The 20,042-nt window shown below is 36.7% G+C and overlaps 1 protein-coding gene across 2 annotated transcripts in view; it reads left to right on the forward strand.

Annotated features, from left to right (window-relative positions):
• LOC106548573 (glypican-5) overlaps positions 1 to 20,042 on the forward strand; it is a 319,942-nt gene that overhangs the window by 77,670 nt on the left and 222,230 nt on the right. For both annotated transcript variants that reach the window (XM_087725521.1, XM_087725522.1), the window contains exon 3: positions 4,985 to 5,679. In XM_087725521.1, the coding sequence (XP_087581647.1) occupies positions 4,985 to 5,679 (695 nt within the window). The remainder of the gene's footprint in view (positions 1 to 4,984; positions 5,680 to 20,042) is intronic.

The raw sequence follows: 20,042 nt of genomic DNA on the forward strand, positions 1-20,042 counted from the left end.
GGTGATCCCATGCTTCAATGTTGGTGGAGAAGAGAAGGAAAGGGAGGAAGAGAAGCTGAGTCCCTGGTTTTATGCCCTCTCTGACCTTTGATCTTGAGCTTGTATTCTGATTGGTTATCAGACTCTCTAGGCTGCGTTTTAAATCCAGGTTTGGTTGAGTTATCAGATGCCATGTGGCGAGTTGGGTAAAGGGCCAATATTATCATGCCTTAATCCCATCACTCTGGAGCTGAAGGGGATAATTCTTTATTATGTAAAGTGTACTAGCTCAGGCTTTAATGGCTCATTGAGAAAGGGGGATGGGCAGGAAGCTGCAGGAAGCTATTCGGTCTTTTAAAACATGTTTCTTTCTTTTCACACCCAGAGAAATATTCTGCCTTTTCAATATTTCCTAGGATATTTCATTTTTCTGGGAGAGGGCTGGATGATAACTTCCTACAGAACATTCAAAGGTCTGACAAAAATCTTAAAGTGATTTATATTTTTATTCCCTTCAAAAGGAAAGGCTGGGCACTTATGCCGATTTGCTCCTTTAGCTCTAAAGTAGAGTCAATTGGACAAATGAAAACTAACAAAAGAAACTGATGTTCAAACAAATTCGGATGTAGTTTGATTTGCTTGTGATATTTCAGCACTCTCCTTTTCACTAATATTAAAAAAGTAAAGTAAATAGGGTAAAAATATGTGGAGGCTATTCACAAAATGGCATGGCTCATTGAGAGAATGTTATATATTTATATAACACACACATATGCGTGCGCGCGCACATACATGTAAAGACAAGAATGTTGCTCTTGCTAAACACCAGTGCGTTTTATTAAAAAAAATAGTTTCCTGAATATAATGTTACACTTTTTGAGAGGGAGAAAGCCTCTTGTGTTAAAAATAGAACACAATGAATTAAATCTTTATCTAAAGTTTCATTTTCATAATCTAGCCAATAATAATAATGACAAGGAACAATTACAATCCACAAAAAACAGCTTGTTTGATTTCTACAGTACTGAGAAAATATATTATAACAACAATAATCCTTATGGTCCATATCTGCATGACGCCAGCAAGTTGTCAGATATTAATACTATGCAGAAGATACCCAACTGTTTATATGCACTCTGGACTGTGCAGGAAATGCTTACTGTTAAGATCTTTTAAGACCAGGATGAGTCTAAAAGAATCTGAATGGAGCTGTAGATCCTAGTCAATCTCCTGGTTTGTGAACCTGCTCTGCACAGGACCTACCCAAAACCAAAGATTAAAAGTCTGAAAATGCTACAACTCATTCTGGAAGAGCAAGTGGAGGGCCTTGGCTCAATTTCATCTTGAGCACTGTTCCTAGAATGAAAGGCTTTGTTATAATCACTTGTGGCCTTAATTATTTTGTGTCTGAAATACTACAGCTCACTCTGATTAAAGACTGTTTAGAAACTGATCTAACCTGGAATGAAAGGGGAAAACACCCTGACCTAAATGACAAGTGGAGACCAGATCATGAGCTTGAATCAATTTTATTGAACTGTGCAGGGAACGGAATACAAGATTATGTCCACTAAGACAGGGCTAGGCAAATGCTTATATAGTGATCTTATTTAGATTAAAAGACAGCAACAGAACTGACTCTCAGACCAACATGATATTTTTAGCATTTATTCTGTTTAGTCAGCAAACCTTGAGTAATATTCAGGAGTTGACTTCAAGCTCTTTCCAGTAACTAATTCCTGAATTTGCATTCAAGGGCCAGAGTAGCTGTTTGTAACTTACTGTATATTCTTAAGCATTTTGCTAAGCATTAAGTATATCTGAAGCCAGTTTGTTATGTCAAGCTGTTTCCTTGGTTAATTTTATCTTCAGCAGCAGCAACCAATGTAATGATGGGCTAAGTTTGTTCTGCCCACGTGATGCCACTACTGCAGGAGCTGCATTGTTGCTACTAGGCTTCCAAGTTGTGGTTGTCACTTTTTAACTCTAATATGGCTAACAACATGGGTTGTATGGAATCTACTCATCCAGTAATAATGATGATGAGGTTTCTCCCACCTGTAATTGTTGGCATCAGGGATCCAGTAGACAAGTCTTTCTACTCCTCTAGAACATCTTTTTATTTATTTTGTTATTTATATACCATATTTAGAAACTGCCTGTTTCCTTTTAGGGTAACTCTGGCCAATGTAGAAATAGACATTTCCCGTTTCCTTCTAAAAATCTCTATCACTACTTGTGTTTCAAAGGTAATTTCAGAGAGCCTTTGAGAATGGAAATGTAAATTTAATTTCTAAGTTAGGGCTGCCATGTGTTTTCTGGGGAGTATAATCCTACATCATGGTGTGATGTAGGATTATGTCTATGGAGATTCTCAGTGATCCCGGTCATGGTTATCCCAAAGGTGCTTTTTCAAGAGGCAACTGGAGTTTATGTTTTTTCTTTGAAGACATATTCGCTTCTCCAATCGAAGCTTCTTCAGCTCTGGTAGGATTAGTTTGTCATACAGTATGTTACGCTGAGTTACTGCATGAATATAGTTTGATAATATGACTTCTATATAAGCTAGCCAACTGTGTCATTTAATGTACCTAAATGAATGTTCAGGGAACAAACCTTTGGGACCTCTCATTCATATACAGTAGTTCTAAAAATTAACAACTTTTCATTGACATTTTTTCACTTATAGCAACAAAAATCATCATCCTCTACTTCCAGCAAGGTTGGACTTTGTCATGACAGATCATTGGTCTAGAATTCTGAAACATATATGAAAGCTATACTTTCAATAATGCTTCAAATAAGATGAGAAGTTTCATACTTTATACAATCAGAACAAAACAAATAAAGTTCTTTTATAAAAGAAGATACTGATCTGTGTGCATAGCACAGTTTTTCTAATAAGATAGCTAGGAACATCATTTGACCAATTTGTTTATCTCATGGACCTCTTAACTATTGAAAAAACAAATTGATTTTAGGATTACAGATTATAAACATGACCCAGCTTTAAGTGTGCCATAGTGATATTCCATTTTTACTTTCCTTCATAAACTATTGAAATTGGGAACAAAATAAATTGTGAGGAGATAACATTCCCAACATTTCTCATGCCTCCCACTTATACCAACAATATTAAACGGGTGTTTTAGAAAATATTGTTCCACTTAGAGCTCAGTAGCTTTGTTTACAATACTGCAACTTTTGCGTTGTCAGTCTTTCCATTATAAACTGCAGTTTTTACAATTTTACACCTGAGTGGTAAAAGCTGCCTCAATATATTACTTGGCAAGCTACGTAGGACTGAAATTGGATTTTTCTTTTCTTTTCAAGGGTCATAGAATTACAAAAACATTCAAATTGTAAGTTATTATAATCTTATCCTGTTTCTCAAAGAGCTAATAGAACTGTTTTGAAATATTATAACATATGAAATCTGCTTCCAGTCATTTAATCAGTGGCTAACCTGTGATATCTTGATCACATAGAAATGTCAGCTTTAAAATTGAACATGTTACACAAACATCTTCAGAAACTGTATTAGCAACAAACTATACAGCTATGGTTTATTCCAGCTATTTGTTTGAATGGTGGCCTAGTGGTAAACACACTCACCTTGCACTCAGAAAGTTGAGACTTCAATCCCAGGTAGCAGCAAATGTTTCTCTCCTAGGGCGCAAAGAAAAAAATGTCTACTGTGAACTCCCCATGTCATTAGGAAGGACATCCGGCCAGTAAACTCTCAGCTCCATTCAGTTGCCCTGAATTAAGGAATTATAGTGTTGTAAAAAGGGGAGTTTTGTTCTAGTTATTTATCTGTTCCTTGACTAAGCTTTTTCCTTAACTGCTAAAAAGATTAAGCAAAATGTGAAGTCTTAGGCTATAAGAACACTTTGCTGAATTAATTAAAAAATCTGTTGAATCTTGAATTGGAATTTTTTTTTGCTTGGGTAAAAGAGAATTGCTACAAGTCAGCCTCATGTCTGGAAAGGAACTGATTAACAGAAGAAACCTTTTAATATTCAGGGTTGTATAGCATTGGAACACATTTCTTTAAGATTTCAGATTTCTGGTCCTAATTGGAGATGCCAGTTACTGAACCTGGGAATCTTACACAGAAAACAAAAATGGTCAGTGAGCTATGGTCTCTGCTTCACCATGGATTTAGCTTTAGAGAAGTCTTTATATAGTCCAGCTTCTCCAACTGAAGATCCCGTATATGTACAGTATAACTCAGGGGTGGGTTCCTGCCAGTTCTAACCTCTTCTATAGAAGAGGTTCCACAAATCTACAATGCTGTTTAGAATCGGTTCCAGCTCCCTCCCCCCCCCCGTCCGCACATCATCAAGATGAAGGGCAAGAGGAAGAATTCTTGGAGTTGAAGTCCACAAGTCTTAAATCTGTCAAGTTTGAACACCCCTGGGGTTTTTTTCTAAAGGGTTAGGGGTGCAAGCGTCTTGTAACTTGACAGCTTTAAGACTTGCGTGCTTCAAATGCCAGAGTTTCTGAGCCAACATTTTGGCTGCTAAGCAAGAGTGTTGTTAAGTGAATTTCACCACATTTTACAAGTTGGCCATGCCCACCCAGTCACATGGCCAGCAAACCACGCCAACCCGATCACATGGCCAACAAGCCACTCCCACAAAGCAGGCCACACCTACAGAAAAGGTTCTAAAAAAATTTGAAACCCACCACTGGTACAACTTCACCTCTTCAGTAAATCCAGGACTGGTAGATTCTGGGAATTGGGCCAGCCTTTTCCAGTTATTCCAGCATTTAGAGAATCTATGTCAGCCTCAAACAAAGCAGCACTGAAAACAATAAAAGCAGTGAGAATCCCCTGCCCCATTTCAACTGTCCCTATTTGTGAAGCAGAAAGAAAATGCCTAGCTATCTTGTAAAACAACTGAATAGTAATTAGTACTGGTATAATATTTAGTTCCAAGTTGTTGAGCTGTATTAAGGAAACACTGACTTTCCCTTCACTTTTAATGTATTTCTGCAGCAGCCTTTGAGTCCCTGCTTCGTTTTGCTGAGAATCACACCGCTTCTCTCTTTGAGACTGTCTACAGATCCATGTCAAAGGAGGCAGCTGAGCCCGTGAAAGAACTTTTTACAGACCTCTCTCTCTACCTCTTGGGTGCTCAAAACAGAGTGGAAAAAGCATTTTTCCGGTTCTTCGACAGCCTCTTCCCTTTGGTTTATACCCGCTTGATAAACCCTGGCATGACGGACTTGTCAGAAGAATATATGGAATGTCTGCGACAAACACGACAAGACATCAATCCATTTGGGCGCTATTCCAAAGAAGCTGTTATGGAGCTAGCAAAGTCTCTGAGGGCAAGCAGAACATTCAACCAGGCCCTGGGAATGGGCGTTGAAGTGCTGAATGCCACTGAACATGCTGTTTTGACCAAAGAATGTATCCGAGGCCTTGTGAAAATGCAATATTGTCCTCACTGCCAAGGTCTGACTCTCATCAGGCCCTGTGAAGGATATTGCCTAAATGTGATGAGAGGTTGTTTTGCCAGTGTATCTGAGCTGGACATTCATTGGAGGGAATATATCTATACCCTGGAATACCTCACCAATGAAATGGCTGTAACTCATGATCTAGAACTGGCACTGCTGGGTATTCGGTACTCAATCAATGAGGCCATTTTACAGGCACAACTTAATGGACCCCAGCTATCAGCGACTGTAAGTATGTGTACTTGATTTATCTGCACATTTCTGTCACTGCTCCTGCTTTTAATCTTTGAGGAATGCATAGGCTTTAAATTTCTGTCTACTGTCACTTAAGTAAATAATCAGGTTCCTCCCTTTCTCATGTGCTTGTAAGTTACTATAAAGCTCATTAAGATACATCTATTTTAAAAGATAGATAAGCATTCCTAAGTCAGAATGTTAGCAACCATGTTGGTCCATGGAAAAAGGAAATACAAAGCAGTAAAATGTGCATTAACAATAGTGCATTGATCAATTAAGTGTGAATTATCACCACAGTTATTTATCTTTTATGGCTATTTTAATATAGAATGTAATCATAATGGTGAATGTACCAAAAATATCCATTTGGTAATGTTATTATTATACTATTATTATACTATTTCTTCAGTATATTTTAACAGGTAATTCATACAAAGAACTTTTAAAAACTAATCATTTATGTTTAAGGCCTAGGTTTAATTAAGATTTTTCTTGATATTCTCATTAGAGATCCAGGTTGATGAATTACTGAACACTAAATGTTTCTTTAAATTCAAACTTTCCAGGGAATTCTGTTTCTTTATTAATAGACAGCCTGGACAATTTGTTACTTTAGGATTCTCACTTGTCTTTCTTGTCTTGAGACAAGTGCTAAGAGAACCACTGGCACACTCACATTTGTGTGGGGCAGTGCTGGGTTCCGTATCCCGGTGCAACAGGGCCAGGCACCCACCACATGAATGTGCGCATGTGTACTTACCACCCATGATGCTTCCGCGACGCTCCAGCTGCTTGGTGGAGCGTTGTGCATGTGCCGTGTGCTCCCTGCGCCTGCGTGGAAGCCCCCGAAAACTTCAAATATCGGTAAGGAACGTGGATGGGCCAGCCGGAGCACCATACTTGGTACCTGGTGCTCCCAGCAGGCACTGGTATGCCCGTACCCGGGTGTACCAGTCATAACCACCACTGGTGTGGTAGTATGTCTGGATGTTTATTAATATAATTGGTATGCATGGGAGCTAACTGGGTAAAGAAGGATTGAAAGATTGAACTAGTGTAATCTAAAAGTTGAATGGTTTATAGAAGCTTTACATAGCTTGCCACTGTGAAACAAATAGCTGGCCTTTAGATGAAAAAACATCAAAACATTCTAGTTTCAAAAGACCTACAACTGTCTAATTACTTTATTGCATTGTAAAACCATTCATGGTAACTTAAGGAATGAAGTTTTTGCTTATTTAAGAACTCTCTTTCATTCTGCCTTTCAGGCTGCAAACTAGATAATTAACTGAGTGAAAGTTAATTGAAGTACACATTTGATATCATTTACATGCAGGAGTGCAGATTAATTGAAGATTAATTCAATTAAACATATTTGGGTTGGAATTTCACTTTTAATTTTGCATCTGTAGGTATTACTTAGCATGTATGACTTGAAATCTTTTCTTTCTCCATTGTAATATATAATTATGATATAAAATTAAGTCTTCTATTACGCCTGTTTCAAGAATAAGAAGTTTTAGAATGAGGAATGGCTTACTTTTCTCTCAAATATGTATTTTTTGATTATTTTCTTTATAAGAATGTGTTATAGTATACAATTGTCAGAACTTTGTTTTGAATTCTCAATCAGAATAGAGCAGGAAGGAACCTGGAACGTCTTCTAGTCCAACCCCCTGCTCAAGCAGGAGAGCCTATACTATTTCAATTGTTCAGTCTTTTCTTAAAAATCTGTAGGTGATGAAGCACCTACAACTTCTGAATGTATGCTGTTCCACTGGTTAATTGTCCTCACTGTAGGGACGTTTTTCCTTAAAAACTTCTCTCCTTGATTAGTTAACATCCATTGCTTCTTGTCTTGCCTTCTGGTCCTTTGGAAAATAAGTTGACCCACTCCTCTTCTGGCAGCCCCTCAAATACTGGACTACTGCCATCATATCATCCATACTCCTCCTTTTTTTTTAGCCATACCAATTCCTGCAACCATTCTTCATATGTTTTTGTCTCTTCCAAAAATCATATTATTTAGTTATTTCAGGAAAGTAATAATGCATATTCAGAATATGTGCTATATTTCCTAAGTATGCAACATATTTACATAATTAATAAAGCTATTCTAATCTAGATTTTCAACGTGCAGATTGCAGACTTTAAATTATAACAGAATACATAAGTTTTTTTTTGCATAAAAACTATTTTTTGTTTAATAAATTATTATAATATATGAATTAAATATATTTTATACAATGCATATATTATAATTATTATAAAAGTTTATTATAACCTGGGAAATACCAGCCATTAGATATACAACTGGAATGCTGGACTGAACTCAAGCTGAACTACAACCCCTGGATAGGAAGAGCAGAAAAATAATAACAATTTATCATGCCATTTGTCAACACAGTAATATTAACAGACTCTATTTACCAGGTGGGCAGGCAATGTTGCAAGTACAAAAACAATTGAAGAGGAAAAAAAGGCATTGGAAGAATATCTGAAGGGCAGTGAAGAAGATGCTAGTATACCATGAAGGCTTAGTGAGTACCAGAGAATCCAAACTGATCTACATGAAATATCAAATGAGGAAGAGAAAAGAGACATGGCAAGGCAAACTATTACATAGCTACTACATAAAAAAATAAATAACAGACCAGTCAGAAAACAAGAAGGCTTGACAATTGCTAAGAGCAGGAAAATTAAAGAAAGATATACAGGGGGTAATTCTAGCTGCACAAGACCAAACCTTATGAACAAATGCATACACAGCCAGAATTGAGAAGAAGCATCAGCTAATGTCATATCTGCAAAGAAACTGAAGAAACAGTAGCTCACCTAGTCATCTGCTGCAAGAAGACTGATTATAAACAACGGCATGATAAAGTAACAACAGTGGTTCATTGAATATCTGCAAGAAGTACTAGTTACTTGCAAGCAAGAACTGGTAGGAACTACAAAATAGACAAAGTGATAGAAAATGAAGAAGCTAAAGTGCTCTATATTTTTTGGAGTTCAAACAGACAAGCAGCTGTCACACAATAACCCAGACTAAATAATTGTTGATAAGAAAGACAAAAAAGTCTGGCTACTTGAAGTAGCAGAACCTGAATATAGCATAATAGAAAATGAGAAAAACCTTGAGAAAATAACAAAGTGTGAAACCTACCAAGAGAAGTAGAATGATAGTGGCAAACGAAAGCAAAGATAGTTCCAATAGTAATAGATATCTTGAGTGCAAACCCAAAACATTTGAAGCACCATTTGAACACTAAGAATGTTCTTAGAAAAAATCAGCTCAGCAATGAAACTAATTTTTCAAAAGGGATGAAACAATTAGAGGAACACTTTTTTGCCACTTTAAAGCAGCAATAGTAATAGCAATAGCAATTAGATTTATATATCACTCCATATTGCTTTTTAGCACCCTCTGAGCGGGTTACAAAGACAGCATATTGTCCTTAATAATCTGGATCCGCATTTTACGTACTTTAGAAAGATAGAAGGCTGGGTCACCCTTGAGCTGGTCAGAATCAAACTGCTAACTGTGGTAGTAAACCAGTTAGCAACCCACCACTGCACTGCACCACATGGCTCCTAAAATTCAGAGTGATCGGTTGACATGCATTTTGACTTTTGATCACATCATAAGATTCTTACATCAAGAGTGACCTGGAGTTGCTTTGACTAAAAGAGAACAAGTATCCTCAAAGACATGGATCAGAAATAATTTAATATAAGGGATTGATGTCAATGAACATATTTATAATGCAATTATTCCCTTCTTTCCCTGCAGCCACAGCATTTATTGCAAATGCAATCATAAAATGACTTCTTTTGTTGTCCCAAAGGTGCTTTTACAAGAGGCAAAAACAAGAAAAACTTTCCTGTTTTTCTTTGAAGAAGTTTTGCTTCTCATCCAAGAAGCTTCTTCAGCTCTTACTGAATGGTGGGGAAACAAGTTTCGTGGATGAGAAGCAAAATGTCTTCAAAGAAAAACAAAACAACCCAGTTGCCTCTTTAAAAAGCACCTTTAAGACAACTATGGCCTGGAGGACTGAGAATCTTTATAGAAACTTATTTCATTAATTCTTTAGAGAGACAGAGAATCTTTCCAGTTTTACAATGACACTCAGTTGGTACATGCCATATAGTGCCCTTGTCCTAAAGTTTATGTGGGAGCGCTTAAGAACTCTTAAGCTCTTACTAGAGCTCTTAAAATTCGAACTGAAAATATTAGGCAATATAAGAAAACAAAGATGAAGGCTATTTTAGTGAAACATATTTTAAGAAATATAGATATGGCCTTTAGCTTCAAACATGTCTAAGAATTTTGTTATCATAGTACTCAATATTTTGCTAGCATTAAATATTTACACAGCTGCTCTCATCCTCATTACATTCAGTTTTACCCAACACACCAGCTGACTGGTTTACAGGTATTCAGGACGTAAACAACAATTTATTTTGTACTTAGCAGTCCTTTCACTTCTATTTTCATTTATATTAGAGGCAAATATATACAACATGCTTTAGGAGTATCATTTTCACTGTACTATATTATTATTTTTGGGCTTACTACAGCAACATTCTTTTCGGTGGGACTTAAGCAAAATAAACAGAAGATTCATTCGGGCTATCCAGTTTGCAACATTTGCTGAGTTAGTTAGATTACACATAATATTTTGTGTATTTTTAAAACATTGTTACACATATCTTGTAAATCATTTTAGTACTTTCTTTTTTATTGTTATCAATAAACTCCTTTTTCTACAGGCACTTGAGATTCATTTCTCACTTGTTTATTCATTTCAGTGCTTGCCCTTCTTTCTTGCTGTAATATAACATTGCAAAATAATAATAAAAGGAATAATAGATATGTGCATAATGGAGTGGACACTTGAGATGTGGTGCATTAGCCAATGAACTCTAAGAGCTTCTCTATGATTGTTACACCTGTTCACAGTTCAGGGGTGGGTGGGAACATGGAGGCACTGTGTGGGGGGAATCTATCACTACCACTATCAATCGGGAGAGGAATAGAAACTTTCTTGTGTCCCCTTTCTTGTCTTTTGATAGCTAGACTGATCGGGATAAACTAAATTCCCTGTCAGAATGAGACTAGTTATTTCAGAAAAAGATACAAGTCGGTTATAGGATAAGGTAGATGAAGATTAAGCTAATTGAAAATTGAAGACAAAGAGAGAAAAAGAAAAGAAAAACCCCATGAATCCTGTTTGAAAACAGAGAATATTTCTTCCTGGCGTGGAAGACAAAGGGAAAAAAAGGAGTGGGGGGAATGAAGCTGGCCCTTCCCTTTTTGAAAAGTCACCTGAAAGGAAGGAAACCTGACTCTTGATTGGTTCTTGGAATTTGAATTTCCGTAGTTTTGCTGGAAATCTGTCCCCTATTGTAAATTGCAGTTTCATTTTAATTAATCTTGTGAGCTACAAAACCCCAGGCTTTTAAAGAGAAATGTATCAGTAGGAAAAATGTGCTACCAAATTTCTGATTATTTTGCTCTTCATCAGGTCATAGGTGACATGGGTTGCCTCTTGCAATTAACCCTTTTGTACTTGAGCCTTTATTTTCTCGTCATACCATTTGTGATAATGCAGACTGCATGAGCTTTTCCATTCAAGTACCATAGCTCCATATACCTCGCATAAAATATACTATTTAAATTTCAATTCAAATGCAAATACAGTTTATTATATTATATTATATCAAAATACCATAGAAAATATATTACAAATGTTATTTACAAATCAGCTAGTATTGGTGCTGAGTCACAGGAGTTAAATTCATTCTGATCAAATTGAATAATTAGTAAATATATTTCTTTTAATAAACAACTTTTTTTACTCTTTGGCTTTTTTTTTTTTGCTTTTTTGCCTTAGGTATGGATGTCTATTTCCATACATTTTATTTTGGAAACCCACTATGCACCTGATATTAGTTATCATAAATATGGTAATTATGGAGAAAAAAATAAAAGACCCCCCTTCTGGTAGTTTTCATTCGTTTGGAGGCAGTTTGCTTTCATAGCCATTGCTCACTTTTTTAGAACAGATGACATTTTAAAAATACATACAGGCTAAGCAATGGATTAATAGAAACAATTTTCTTTTAAGCTAGTTATATGCTTGGCAATAAAAAATGGGAGATTGGTTGTTTTTATTTTGTTTGAGGAAATTGTTAAGCAAAACATTTATTGTAGTTAACAGGAGGCAAAAATTAAAGCAGGTTTTGCTTTATGTTGAACAACAGAAATAGTTTATAATAATAGTAATAACTTACATTGATGAAAAGTAGCTGCTTGAATGACATGGCAGATATGTGTGAAAGGTTGCCCTTAAGATATTAACCACTCCTGGGTTTGATGCTTTTCTTTATAAGATGCCATGCTATTTGTTCAATGATGCTGGCTTCTGTCCCCAGCTAATATGGATTTTCCGGTTTGTAGCATCAGCAAACACTGCTATTATTTTCTCTTTCATCTGCTGGAATATAATTGTGTGTCCTACTGAAAGAAACCACATGGCACCATAATGCCAGATAGATTGACATAACTTGTTGACCTTCGACCATGGTTTGTTTTAGTATTCTCCTTTGGAGTTATGTTCTGAATAAGAAGTCTGGTAGAATTTAATTCATATTTATTAATATTATTGTTATTAATGTTATTAATTTTTCACTCTTTTAAAAGATTTTGAAAAATGTTAGTAAGAATTTTAACAAAAAGCAGAAAACAAGCTTTTATATTGTTTTCTCATATGCAATCCATGTAAAAACAAGAGGAATATAATTCTTCATGAAATATGTTTAGTTGTAGATACAAAAACAGAGTCCTATTTTTATTCTTTCATATATTCTAGTGATGGTGCAGGAGCTATAGTGTAGATCGTTAAGCCGTTAAGACCTGGCTGTGCTGGCAGGCCTGGGGTTGATGAGCTCCCTTCCCCTCTCGACATGTGTGGTTGTTGGTTATTTTAAATGTCTATTTTGTATTGCATGTTCCCCTTCCCGTTGGAGTTGTTCGCCGCCCTGAGTCCCTTTTAGGGAATAGGGCGGCATATAAATAAAATGAAACTTCAAACTTCAAACTAGATAATCAGGACTTTATTAGCATATTAAAATTACTAAAATTACTAAAAATGAAGAATAAATAGCTTTTGGTATTGGTAGGATCAGTGGTGGGTTTCAAAAATTGTTCAAACCTACTCTGTGGGTGTGGCCTCCTTTGTGGGAATGGCTTGCCAACCATGTGACCGGATGGGAGTGGCTTGCTGCCCATGTGACTGGATATGAAATTATGAATTAGTACTTAGGTCGGTCCAAGTAACTATTCAGAAACTCTGGCATTGAAGCATGCAAGTCTTAAAGCTGTCAAGTTACAAGATCCTTGCACCCCTAACCCTTTAGAAAAAAAAACTAGGGGTCTTCAAACCTGACAGCTTTAAGACTTGTGGACTTCAACTCCCAGAATTCCTCCTCCAGTCATGTTGGCTCAGGAACTCTGGCATTGAAGCATGCAAGTCTTAAAGCTGTCAAGTTACAAGATCCTTGCACCCCTAACCCTTTAGCAGTGGTGGGTTTCAAAATTTTTTGGAACCTCTTCTGTAGGTGTGGCCTGCTTTCTGGGTCCACTGGTGGAACCTCTTCTGACCGGTCCGGTAGATTTGATGAACCGGTTCTACTGAATAGGTGCGAACTGGTAGGAACCCACCTCTGGGTTTGAAGTTTGAATAATAAAACATTTTTATATATCAGTATTTATTTGATTAGAGATGATTTTTTTGTCATTGTCTGTATTTCTTTTGCTTTGTTACTGAGTACATTTAGATCTGTAAACATTTTTTGTTGACAATTCCAAAGACAAGTTCTTCCATTTTGCTGATGGTCACAAAACAGGCACTCTATGTAACAACATAGTTTGTTTCCTTACTTAAATCTCCTGCATAAGCAAGTTTACATATAGAGGACATTACTTTTGTTTTAATGGAGTCATTAGTTCTTCCACCCACTCACATGAATGTTCTCAGAAAAGTTTTCAGTTGCATTTTGTTACAGCTGTATTCCCAGAATTCTTTGTGCTTGACATAATTATGTCATCAACTTCTGCAATCTACTTGCTGTGTTCCCAGTGGATATATAAAAATTCTTCAATTTTGGAAAGAGTTGAAACTTTTGAATGTGAAAAGCAAAAGTAAATGTAGAAAGTTCTGGAGTACAAGTAGCAGCTCATTTTTAGGGCTGCATGTTTCAGAATCAATGTACCATGCAAGTTTTCCTTAGCACGCTAAAGTATTGTTTGTTTTATGCAAGTTTAGCCTGAACCTTTTTACAATAAGTGTAAAGGCAATTTTAAAATTTTAAGTGGAAAGTCAGCTTGACTCCTGCACATTCCTTTTCTAGCTGTGAAATTGGAGATTCCTGTGGTATTTAGTTTGAAAATGCACTCAGGTTTTCAAAAAATAAAATGTATCAGATCAAAAAAAAATTAAAAATCTGTCATTGGAATCTACAAATCTTGGTTAGTAACTCTGAAAAATGTCATTAGGAAGTCTCCTTGGTTGATCTAATGTATTGTAATTGAGTACAGATAAACATGCTATTTCTCTGTATGTCAATCCTTTAAGCTTCCTGTCTTTTGAATAAAAGTAGATTTGAGCTTGAAAAATTGGTTGAAGGCCAGTACGGATGATGGACATTACAGTCCATCCGTATCTTGTTTTTTTTAAGTGATTTCTTTTTTCTGTGTGGTGTCCTAGATGTGGTTATTACTAATTGATGAAGAATGCCTGAAAGTTTGTTACAGTGCTTGATTACCTTGGGCTGCCTTTACATGTTGTAATTTTTGCTAAATTACTGCAGTAAGTTTTTGCAGAAGCTTCAGGAAGGAAAAAATTCTACTCCTGCCTTTTTTGTTGGATCAGTACAAAAGGCACAACTATCCTGAAACTGTGTAGTCTTAAAAAAAACCTTTAGCTTACCTCTGAAGCTGGACAAAGGGCAAACAATAATGCAATAAACCATTGCAATGAGAAAACAAAAAAGATGCACAGCAAGATGGCTGGATTTATTGTGAAGATTAACATGTTGGATAATGTCACAATATTGCACTCTTTTTCACATACCTATTGATGTGCTTTTCTCCAGCCTTTGAATTGTGTGGAAAGAAATTCCTTTCCAAAAACTGCTGTCCCCCCAGCATTACTTTTACCAGGCCCTGAACAGCAGAATTTCAACTGCTTCCAAATGGAGAGTGGCGAGAAACTATCCATCAAAAGATCCTTTCTATCCATCTTTCTCCTTCTCTGTCTGCAAATCTTTTGCCTTTCCTGCCTCTTCCTTTTATTTCTTACCTTCTTGACTGACTCCTCCATCCACTTCCTTTCTGTGTACCAAGAATTATTCACAAATCATCCTGCTCTAAACTAGCTAAGTTCCTCTTGCTCCAAAGCAGTGGCGCGTTACGGATCCCGTTCCAACTGGTACGGTTGGAACGGACTCGGCATTATCTACATGGATGCACGCATGGGTCTTACCGCTTCCACAAGCCTCCACGACACTCCACCTGCTCAGTGGAGCATTGCGCAGGTTCTGGACGCTCCGTGCATGTGCACAGAAGTGCCAAAGACTTCAAAGACCGGTAACGAACTCGGGCGGGCTGGTGAGCACTCCGGAGCACTGGTATCGGTGCTCCGGACTGGCTCCGGTTTTCTCATACCGGGGTGTACCACCTGCAACCCATCACTGCTCCAAACATTCCCAGTTTCCTTCTTTTGCTATCACTACAGTGCAATAATTTGTCTTGCACCTATCTCAAAGGTGCTTTTTCAAAAGGTAACTGGACTATTTTTTCCTTGAAGAAAACATTTCGTTTCTCATAGAAGAAGCTTCATTGGTTTTGTCAGGATGGTGGGGGCGATGGAAGGGTTAGTTCTAATGGGAGGGGAGGGATTGGAAAGATCAAATTGGAAGAAAATATGATCCTTCCAACCCCCACATCCTGTCAGAACTAATCCTTCCATCCCTCCCACTATCCTGTTAGAACCCATGAAGCTTTTTGGGTGAGAAGTGAAACATCTTCCTAAAGAAAAAAAATAGTCCAATCTATCTTTGAGACAATTATGACCTGGATGACTGAGAATCTCCACAGACATCTCATTCTTATCCTTTTTAGTCTTGACTCTATCTGTGCATTGACTCAGAGAAAGGCTCATAAAAATCTCAGGAAAAATATTTCTGCTTCTCTGCTCAAAAGGAGCTGTGTTAGGCTTCTCCATTTTTTCCATTGCCCACACAATTGAGATTCACCTGCACCATCACAGGGCTTTCATTTTTGTTAATTAAAAAGAGTGTCATATTTAGACTTTGTTTTCCAGAAAATGAAGTTTCTAGAGGCATTTCTGGACCAGCTATAGCTTCTGACTGATCTTCAAGAGAAACCCTATGTAAAACGTATTGTGATAACCCAAGCAGTGATTCTTGCAGAATTTTTAGAAGAAAGTTCTAGGGTATAAATAATTGTGATATATAAATATATATAAATAAAGCTGTCATTGTTCATTGAACCTTTACTGCATTCTGTGAAGAAAGTCCTGTCTCTGAACAGGGATCATGATCCTGTGATGCTTAACACAATACAAAACATATAACTAAGCCTAACTATGAAAAGATTCGATCTTTGGCTACTTCTTTCTCTCCTGCTTTAGATTGTATAGATTCAGGGGTGGGTTCCTGCCAGTTCTACCCTCTTCTATAGAAGAGGTTCCACAAATCTACAGTGCCGTTTAGAACTGGTTCCAGCTTCCTCTCCCGCCCGTCCAGACATCATCAAGATGAAGAGCAAGAGGAGGAATTCTGGGAGTTGAAGTCCACAAGTCTTAAAGCTGTCAAGTTTGAACACCCCTGGGTTTTTTTTTCTAAAGGGTTAGAGGTGCAAAGGTCTTGTAACTTGACAGCTTTAAGACTTGCGTGCTTCAAATGCCAGAGTTTCTGAGCCAACATTTTGGTTGCTTAGCAAGAGCGTTGTTAAGTGAGTTTCATCACATTTTACAAGTTGGCCATGCCCAGCCGGTCACATGACTGCCAAGCCACTCCCACTCAGTCACATGGCCGGCAAGCCACTCCCACAAAGCAGGCCACACCTACAGAAGAGGTTCTAAAAAGTTTGAAACCCACCACTGTATAGATTGTATTATTTTGTAATCTTAGGCTATGCGCAGATCTTTGGATGAGTGTGAGATTAGGTAGTTACACATTTATTATTTCTTTTCTTTATGTATTCCTTAATGGACTAGATTTCTTTAGCTACGTATTTTTTAATAACAACTGTCAACACCATCACTCAGCATAGTGCTCTGTTTCCTTTGAGATTTCAATATGTTTTTATAGCATTCAAGATGTTATAAAAAGTCACTACATCCTGGCTGTGCTAAATAACATGAACAAAATTTTCAAAAATATTTACAATAACTTCGTGAAAATGAAAGCCAAGCCCCAATGCTGACTTGGACAAAAGTGCAAAGTAAAATTAATTGCACAGGAGGCCTCTGATACAACTTGGCATCTGACAGGCTAGTAATTTAAGATTTTAATAATATATTGCAACCAATTGCTAAAGGAAGAAGTCATACATTATATTAAATTTCCAGTCATAATGCTATCTTAATTTTAAGAAGCTGAAGGAATAAAGGAATATATTGCTTAGATTGTGTTAGAATTAAATAAGATCAATTGAAGTAATGAAATAGATTACAATAATATAAGGTTCCAAACTATGAAATATTAGATATTGCATTATGTTATTATTATAAACAATAACAATGGTATCTGGTACTTTTTATTTGTGTGTGTGTGTGTGTGTGTGTGTGTGTGTGTGTTTGTGTGTGTGTTGATTGATTGATTCTAATTATTTTCTAATAATTTTATTATTTTCTAATTCTAGCTACTTTGATCTAGTGGTTAAAGTAAAAGCTAGAAACCAGGAGAATATGAATTCTAGCCATGAAAGCCAACTCGGTGATCTTGGGCTAGTCACTCATTCTCAGTCCAACACAGCTCAGATGATTGTTGAGGAAGAAGTTGTGTTGGGATGTTTGCTGCCTTGAGTTATTTCCAAAAATAATAAGGCACAACTAAACAAATAAAATAATTATGATATTATTGAGTGTGCCTTTAATCAAGTCAAGTAAAGTTAAGGACTCCCTTGAGTTGAGCTGGATTCCTGATGACTACATGGACATCTCCATGAAGGTGTTCTTTTAAAAACAATTTTAAAAAACAATGGGAAGGTGGTTATTTCAACTTCCCAATCTAGTTTACAGATCTGGGAGTTCGTTCCAATCCTCATGCATTGACTAACTCATTCCAATACTGTTTAGGATTGTGTGAGTTTAAATGCAAGGTCAGCTGTTATAAATATTAACTCTGTTTAACCAACTTATTCTCAAGCTATACTACTGGTCAAAGTGGAAATGCCTGGATGAAAGGACAAGGTGTACAAAGTGAATACCGTAAATTAATCCTATATTGAAATCTGCTTTCAATATTTCAAAAAAATGTTTTTTTTTCTTATGGAAGCAAGGTTAAGAATTTTGAGATATTTCCATCAACATTCTACTTGCCTTTGAGGTTGCTCCTCTGAGCTTGGTTGTTTTTTTGCAGATGTTTCATTACCCAAACTACGGTAGGTAAATATCATCAGTGCTAGTCAGTGCCACAACCAAGCTCAGAAAGCAGCAAGGATCCCTCATTTCAACCTGAGTTACAAATATTCTCCTTTATTGGTGTCCTTTGCCTTGTACTACATGGTCTCTAGCAATCATGTCTTTCCCTACCACTTCACTTATTTCTCGTATCTGTCTATCGGCATTCTAAACAATACCTCCATTCTCCCTATTCTAGACATCATGGCAGGTTACGTTTAGAACAGAGGTGGGTTCCTACCAGTTCGCACCAGTTTGGTAGAACCGGTTTGTCAAATCTACCGAACCTGTTAGAAGAGATTCCACCAGTGAACCCGGAAAGCAGGCTGCAGAGGAGGTTCCAAAAAATTTTGAAACTCACCACTGGTTTAGAAGTATTGAAAAATTATCTGGTCATAATATCATTGATGTGGTATCATTCCAAAAGAAGAATGGAATATAGGGGATATTGCCTCATACTTACTATTTAGATTTTTTCTTCTTTTCTGTTGCAAAAAGACTTTGCATTTAGATGCAAAACTTTGCATCTAAATTCGTTGTAGAGGAGTAATTACAATATAGCATGCAGGCATACAGTGAAGAATGGTCATTGAAAGTAATATGCTAATGCTGACTTTTGCCAAGTGAGCAGCTTAGGAGGCAAAAGAAAGCTGTTAATAGAAAAGAATGCCTGATTAAGGTCTTGTCAGTTAAAGGCAGCACCTACCAGTGAGGAGGGTTCTAATCAAATAAAGGTAGTGCTCAACTTACAACAGAACTATTCAGTTACAGTGGAAAGGATGCTTTATGGTCGATAAAGCACTTCCAGCTGTTACCCCCAGTCACAGGCCACATTTTGAGTGCAGGACACCTGGCTCACATTTACAACTGGTTGGAGCATGCCATATTCACTGGTTTCCTGCATTTTTGTTGGTTCTCAGCAAAAACATCCATTTAGGATAATGGATTTGGACTTATCACCATGAAAGTAGTTGCGATAAACAGTGCAGTATAGCAAGAATTAATTCCTTTCTACTACAGTTATATACTTATTGATAGTCAGCAAATAAAATTTGGAACGTGGCTTTTAATTTTTTAAAAATGTGAAATTTAAATCTTTATAGCATAACATGCTAGAGACAGAAGGACAAAGACAAAGAAAGAGAGTCTGTGCATATATTTGCCAAGATAAAATAAATACATAAAATAATGTAAACATGAGCATTCTCAAATTTCTATCACTGAATGGACTTCATTAAAATGAATAAACAGTGTTTATTAAATCAGAATGATTCTGTTAGCACCTTTTCACATTAACACCTTTTATTAAAAAGCATAAGAACTACAGCTCATTTCATCAGATGCATGAAGAGGCAGAGCTGAAGTAGAATTTAAGTCCTACATCATTTTAGCCACTCCATGCATCTGATGAAGTGAATTAATCAAATTCAAGTCACATGACATCCTTCCTAAAAGACGGCATATGAAGAAACATCTGCACTGCTGCAGTGTACATACTGTACAGACCTCAGTCAAAAATTATCTTATATATGTGTCCAAAATGTTCTTAAGCCATTTAATCAACATCCTTTGCACAAGCTCAATCCACATTTATCAATAACAAATATCTCCTTATGCAACAACATTAGGGTAGAACAAAAT

The sequence above is a fragment of the Thamnophis sirtalis genome, unplaced genomic scaffold (genome assembly GCF_051295495.1).
Source record: "Thamnophis sirtalis isolate CommonGarterSnake01/CBP01778 unplaced genomic scaffold, rThaSir2_p1.2 scaffold_11, whole genome shotgun sequence".
Taxonomy (NCBI): domain Eukaryota; kingdom Metazoa; phylum Chordata; class Lepidosauria; order Squamata; family Natricidae; genus Thamnophis; species Thamnophis sirtalis.